Source organism: Parastagonospora nodorum, assembly GCF_000146915.1.
Source record: "Parastagonospora nodorum SN15 chromosome Unknown scaffold_1, whole genome shotgun sequence".
Taxonomy (NCBI): domain Eukaryota; kingdom Fungi; phylum Ascomycota; class Dothideomycetes; order Pleosporales; family Phaeosphaeriaceae; genus Parastagonospora; species Parastagonospora nodorum.
In genome coordinates, this window is record NW_001884549.1 from 1676895 (window position 1) to 1683796 (window position 6902).

General features: G+C 54.0%; 3 protein-coding genes across 3 annotated transcripts in view; 2 read left to right on the plus strand and 1 right to left on the minus strand.

The window, feature by feature from the left end:
* Positions 1-337: 337 nt before the first annotated feature.
* On the minus strand, positions 338-1087 carry SNOG_00743 (hypothetical protein). Its single transcript, XM_001791368.1, has 4 exons — positions 947-1087; positions 860-884; positions 489-810; positions 338-440 (listed from the first exon to the last, which is right to left on the minus strand). The coding sequence occupies exons 3-4, from the start codon at positions 659-661 to the stop codon at positions 383-385; spliced, it is 231 nt and encodes a 76-aa protein (XP_001791420.1). The 5' UTR covers positions 662-810; positions 860-884; positions 947-1087; the 3' UTR covers positions 338-382.
* A 124-nt stretch (positions 1088-1211) lies between these two features.
* On the plus strand, positions 1212-4834 carry SNOG_00744 (hypothetical protein; the record flags this gene model as incomplete). Its single annotated transcript, XM_001791369.1, has 5 exons — positions 1212-1263; positions 1303-1729; positions 1779-3786; positions 3849-3956; positions 4127-4834. The coding sequence occupies 5 exons, from the start codon at positions 1212-1214 to the stop codon at positions 4832-4834; spliced, it is 3303 nt and encodes a 1100-aa protein (XP_001791421.1).
* A 109-nt stretch (positions 4835-4943) lies between these two features.
* The window catches only part of SNOG_00745 (hypothetical protein), a gene marked incomplete at both ends in the record, with an annotated part of 3127 nt that continues 1168 nt past the window's right edge, over positions 4944-6902 (plus strand). Inside the window, one exon of the mRNA XM_001791370.1 lies at positions 4944-6823. Coding sequence (XP_001791422.1) covers positions 4944-6823 — 1880 coding nt within the window. The remainder of the gene's footprint in view (positions 6824-6902) is intronic.

Consider the following 6902-nt stretch of genomic DNA (forward strand, 5'->3'; position numbering starts at 1 on the left):
GAAGTCGAGTGTAAGCCACAGACCCATGCGCAACGCAACGAACAGCAGATTACTGAGGATGTATTGTGTAGGCTGCGGTCAGAGATATTACATATGCAATGCGCTGGATGCATAGATGGATCATTCATTCACCTCAGCTGTGCCGTTTTGCTCGGCAACTTTTGATGTTCACTATCTACTGTCGCTGAGCAGCTTTGCGATCGCTCCGACGCTTTCCAATCGCTGCGAGGGGCGACACACGGTAAGTGCTGGGAAACAAAGAGCATCTGGTACGAGTACCAAGGCTGACCCATTGTCGTCAAGATGGCGCTTCACATCAGTGGCGAAGGAATGACTGGAAGATTTGGCAGGTGATATCTCTCTCAAAGATAATTTCAGGTTCTTATTTGCTCTCCGCCTTCGCCTTCTCGTGGATCCAGTCGTTGAGGCCCTCGCGGTTACTGTTGCGGTCAGCTATACATCCCCTCTAGACGAGCATTCGTACTGACCGGACAATTTCGATAGCGTAGAACTGCATGCGCACTGCGAAAATGGTCTCGTCCTGGCCGTACTCGAACTTGGGATTTGTCCGGATGACAGTGCCGAAGTTGTAGTCGTCGATCTTCTTCTCGTAGACGTTGATGAAGTTGCGCCACTTCTCTTTGCCCTCTTTGCTCTTCATCTCGTCCTCATCTATTGTCGCCTTGGGGTCAAAGTCTGGGAATTCCTTCTTGAAGTGCTCGTAGATTTCATCGTCGAATTTAGTCAGGCGCAGCTTCGAGCCGGGCACTTTCTCGAGAATCTTCCAGTATGTCTCGATGTGCTGGACGACTGCGCGGTCCTGTCAGCAGTGGAGGATGAATCGCGCAAGTGATGCTACCTTTGACGGCGAATGCCTGCTCGACCTATGCCTTCGTTAGTTGTGACTAAGGTTACACACAGTGGCTTCGTGATGCGCTCGCCGTACCTGCTCGGAGTTGTCCGTGTCCTCAGCGTTGAGGCCCGGCTGGTGCTAGAGACATGTCGGGCGGTGACTTTCTACTGCGACTACGGGTAGAGAAAGAGTGAATACAGGCTGTGCTATTCCCTGGGTATGCGCGCGCAATGCGATGTATAAATTTCGTCGGGTTGCGTCATACTCCGGCTGGCTAACTTAACCCCACCAAAGCCTTCCCGAAGTCCAACAGCCACAGGTGGGGGAGAATTTCCAACATTGACTGTGGCGCAACGAAATGACACCGACCCTGCATGTGAGCATCGTATATCCTACAGAGTCGTCTAGATGTAACTGATCTCTATAGCATGAATGTACACGTCTTCCAGTGACGGCATTGGCCTCCTGCGGTGCCCTGCTTGTCGCCGCAGAAGGACCATTCTTGCGATTTTATGACGCCAAAAGTTCGCGGTATATCGCGTCAAAACGCGTCTTCAAAGCTCATGCAGTGCATGGTATCTCCGTGTACTCCGAAACTTATGATGATGTGATCAAACTGGTAGTATGGGGCGGTTGCCTCGTTCGGGCCCTTGAGGTCAAATTTACCCCAAGAGTCGACTTTCATGAGACGCAACTGGACGCCTGCCTGTCTGCCGTCGCAAGGTCCCCGGATTGGATTCTTGATTTAGCTCCACGTTTCAGCAGCCTTGAAGATGCTTCCGAGATCGAGCAAGGGATATGTGTTGCGGTTACAGCCCACAACGCACTTGTGCAGGTTACTATACATCGCCAGCGCAAGGAGATCGAACCTGAAAAGTGCGTTGTCAAGTAACTGGAATCTGCAATTTACTGACTCGTGCTACAGAGCATTTGCGCTGTCTTTGTCAGAGCTAACATCAAGTTCTCGATCCATATTGTACTCGGCCCATGTCTTTTGGGAATCCGAAAACTGTGTGCTGGTAGCCGCAGGAACTGCATTTGGGGAGATCATGTACTGGTCTTGGAATCAAGACGCGGATGCCGGATCAAACTCTCGCGTACATCGAGTATTCTTAGGCCACGAAGGCTCTATTTTCGGAGTCCGCATATCCAAGGAACTGCCTTCAGGGTGTTGCCAAACCCTCAAGCGCATCATCGCAAGCTGTAGCGACGATCGCACAATCCGAATATGGGACGTTTCAGATGTTGCGGTTCATGATTCTCATAGAGTAACTTCTGTTCCAGTCAAAGATTCTGAGAGGACCCAACATACTGGCTTTAGCAATGCAGCGTTTGACCCGAATTCGTTCTCAAGTTCGCAGTGTCTAGCCATTGGCTGGGGTCATGCGTCCCGGGTTTGGAACGTACAATTTCTGGAGTCCACGCCATGTGAAGGAGCCCTCCTACTCGTATCTACAGGCGAGGACGCATCATCTAGGACTTGGAAACTGACCTTAGACAAGAATGAAGGAGCAATCTTACCGTACCAACTACTGCAGCAGGACTCTGCTGCCCACCACAGTGGTAAAAACATGTGGTCAAGCGCTATCTATGGTGAGCCAGTAAGGCGTCAGCATGTAGTCTGTGGTGCCGCCGATTCTAAGATTACAAGTCATCCGCTTGTCCGCGTTTCAGAGAAGTCGCGAGAGAGCAGAGTACAGGAGTACACTATGCCTGACATTCTGGCATTAGCTCAAATGCTTACGCAACAGCCCAACCAAACCACAGTCCAACGGAATCGGACGTCCTCAAAAAGGGCAGATTTTCTCCGGAGCTATAGCTTTCTCGACCACGAATCATTTCTGCTCACCACAAACTCTGGCAACATTCTTCTCGGGTCTCTGCGATCACGGAAAAATTCGGGGGGTCCAAGCGGACTAGCAGGAGCCACGTTCATCGATCAGTTAGACGATCTTTGTGGCTACTCTGTCTGTAAAGGCGACACCAATGCTGGAGTGGCATTCGTTGGTGGATCTACTGGCGTCGTCTACATGTACATCAAAGCCACCAACCGATTGTCCAAAGTTGAGTCTTTCGATGCGAAGATTGGGGAGATGTTCGTAACGAACGTAGCCCATATTGACAAACGCATAACGGTAGCCCTCCTGGTCACTCTTGTGGGGATGCAAGAAGCGCAGCTTCTGTTTGTGGAAGTCGCCGCGGACTCCAAACCGTGTGTCACTAGAGCCGTCACAGTCCCATTGTCAGACCTACCGATTGGCTCGATGGTTACTAGTGTGACGCTCACCTCGTCCTTTGGAGCTATGTTCCTTCACCTTGGGTTCCGACGTGGGTCGATCGTAGTGTACAGCATCCCTGGTGGTGAATCTGAAGACAGCAACCGCGTGAAATCGTTCAGAGCTATAGATAAAGTGCACGGGGAGGAAACGGTCACTTCTCTACATTGGACGACATCGCCACAGGATACCTTCGTCGGTTATCTAGCGTCCGTTGGAAGAGATGGATGTCTCGCTATACACCTCCTGGATCTGCACGCGAATGTCTTCAAGTTAGTACACAACTCAACACTACCCATTGGACCTAATATCGAAGGGACTATTCTTCAAACACGGACCATCTCCTCGTTCACGGATTTTCGAGCAAAAAAATGGGTGCTTTACGACGTGACGTCTGAAGACGAAATCATGGGCATCGAAACTGGTGGCGCACATCGAAGTTGGGCCTTTCAGCCAGACCAAGGAGCTCAGGGAGGAGGGTCGTTGGTATGGACAAGGGCATCCAGCCTGCACATACGCAGCCAGACAGGGCCAAACCACAATGTCATCAGATCAGGTGGACACGGCCGCGAGATCAAAGCTGTGGCGGCATCGCAAGGAGCTCATGGCCAACTCATTGCGACGGGAGCAGAAGACACCGATATCAAAATATTCCCAGTATGTTGCTGGGGAGCTGCATTGCCCAACGTACGTTGCGGAAACACACCACGGGTATACAGCATCTACAATGGTCCGACGACGGCGAGTATCTCTTCAGCAGTGGTGGTTGCGAAGAGTTCTATATCTGGAGGATAAATCACTTGCCATTGGCTTTTGGCGCAGGTGTTGTATGTGAGTTTATATACACCCCAGAAAGTGAGCATGCCGACTTGCGGATAATGTCTTTTGACGTGCACAAGCGCGGCCTTGAGTATGACATTGCTATGGTGTTCTCAGATTCTAGCATCAAGGTAACGCGTCTTTCCAGCCATTCTTGAGCGTACTAATACAAGACCAGGTGTATAAATATAATCCTTTGCGTGTCGACGTCAGGTGGCAGGCAATCGCTCAAGGCCTCTACTTCACGTCCTGTTTGACACAATGCGTGTTTCTTGACACCGAAAGCCTTTTGACAGTAGGCACCGATGGGCACACCGCTATCTGGCCCTTGTCTAGCGAAGGAACACGGCCAACAGCAGACTCGAAAACACAAACCCTCAGCTGGCAGCAACCTGTGCGAATCCACCAGAGCTCGTCGAAGGCCATGGCTTCACACCAGCACGATGCGTCTACGAAGCTCATTGTCTCTGGTGGAGATGACGGTAGCACAGCCATAATGCTCCTCTCGACCACATCCTTCAAAAAGACATACGCAGCCGCACCCGTACTTTTGAACCGGACTCACGCATCAGCAGTCACAGCGTGCGCTATCATGCAGCAAGGAGAGCGGACTTTCATCGTCACGTCCGGGAATGATCAGTGGTTGAGGTTGTGGGAGGTTTCTGTTTGTGACCAAGAGGGCGATATCAGGACTCCTGCAGGAAACACATATGACAAGAGTATATCAGACGTTCGAAGGCTGGGCAAGATCAAGACCAATGTAGCTGATGTTTCAAGCATTGCGGTGCTAGAAGCACATCAAGAGGAAGGGGTCGCGAGAGTATTGGTATGCGGCGTCGGGATGGAAGTCATAAGACTGGAGTGGGATGTCAATAACGGTACCTAAGAACCATACAAAGATAGACAGCTGGCAGACACAGGTTTGAGAATCGCATCATGAATTCGTGGTCCACACTTCTGATTCGTCGCGGGGATTTGACGCTAGGCCGGCACTGATGGCTGTTGTTGTGGCAACGGCTTATGTACGCAGCTCGCGCATTGACAACAAGACGCACACGATCGCCATCTCCAACTCCAGACATCTTCCTCACCCCACACAACGACACCACGACACCACGACACACACCGGCCAAAGCGAACATCGATACCACAAAATGGTCGCTACACGTCGCGGTGCGAAAAAGGCCGCTGAGCCCGCGCCTGCCGCTCCTACGCTCAATGCGCCCCCAAAGCGCGGTGGTAGGAAGAAGGCAGTCGTCGAAGAAGCTGCACCCGAACCCGCGCCTGCCGCCAAACCCATCAAGGCTGCTGTATCCAAGCGCAAGGCCAAGGCACAGCCTGAGGCCGCTGAGCTGCCCGCCGCAAAGAAGCCCACCATGAACACAAAAGCGACGCGTGCCGCCAAAGTTGAGACAAAAGCAGCGCCCGCCCCAGCTGCACCCAAGAGGGCCACTCGCGGCAAGAAGATCGTCGAGCCCGAAGCCATCGAAGAGCCTGCCGTCGTCGAAGAGGCTCCCAAGCCCGCTGCCACTCGCGGTCGCAAAGCTGCAGTCAAGAAGGCGCCCGCCCCCAAGATCGAGGAGCCTGTCGTCGAAGAGCCTGCTATCGAAGAAGAGCCAGCAGCTGCTGACGAACCCATGGTCGATGAAGCTCCCAAGCCAGCGACTCGCGGCCGCAACGTGCCAGCAAAGAAAACTGCCGTCGCCAAGCACATGAAGGCTGCACCCCACAAAGCACCCATCGCCGTCAAGCCAGCACCGCGTGCGCGCAAAGCTGCTGCACCCAAGCCTTCATTGCCACCTCCAGTTGCTGCCACCAGGGCCACCCGCGGTCGCAATGTCGCCGCCCCAGCACAAGACTCGCCGCTGAAGGCACCCGCGCGCAAGCCAGCAAAAAAGGCTGCCGCCGTCGTCGCAAAGGCTCAGCCCGCAGTTGTTGCTGAAGCTGCGCCGTCACTAGTCGCAGAGGCTGAGCCTGCTGTCAACGCGAAAGCTACACCGTCACCATCGCCCGTCGCAAAGGCTGAGCCTGCGACTGTCGAGGAGCCGTTCACTGAGTTCCCCGGCTACCCTACCACACCTGCACACATCGCCGCGCCCATGTCAACAAAAGACGCTCTTGCAGCCCTGCCCAGTTATCCAAAGACACCCGCTCACATCGTCGCGCCCATTGGCAACAAGGCCATGCTCGCTGAGATGCCCGGTTACCCAAAGACACCCGCTCACATCAGGGCGCCCATCTCGGTACAGGCTGCCATGAATGAGATGCCCGGCTACCCCAAGACTCCAGCCCACATCACGGCACCAGTCCTGCCTTTGGTCGCTGAGACTGAGGAGGTCAAGGAGGACTTGGTGGAGTATGTCAACACTCCCGCACATGTAGATGCTATGAACACCGAGGACAATGCTATGAATGAGCTACCCGATTACCCAGAGACACCTGCACACATTCAAGCTCCTCTGGCCAACAAGGAGGCCCTCAACGAGTTGCCCGATTACCCCAAGACTCCCGCACACATCCAAGCACCCATGAGCTCAAGGAAGGCTCTTGGCGAGCTGCCCGTCGACTACATCAGGACGCCGGCGCATGTGGTTGCTGCAAGCACGCCCAGCACCATCGGCCTTTCTAAACTGACTGCCGACTGCTTCGGCACGCCCCTTCACCGTCCTTCGCCTATGCCTATCATCGAGGAGTCTGCGGCTGTGCCCGAGGACCCCTCCGAACTGACTGCTGACTGCTCCGGCACGCCATTCCACGTCTCTTCGCCCGTCATCGCTGAGGAGGTTGCAGCTGAAGCGGCATCCGAGGGCCCCGAGACACCTCAGAAGCTTGTGTGGGGTGTCACGAACCAGGAGGCCTTCAACGAGCTGCCAGAGTACCCCAAGACGCCACAGCATATTGCCGCGCCGAGTCGAGCAACAAGGCCGCTCTTGCTGAACTACCCAGCTACCCTG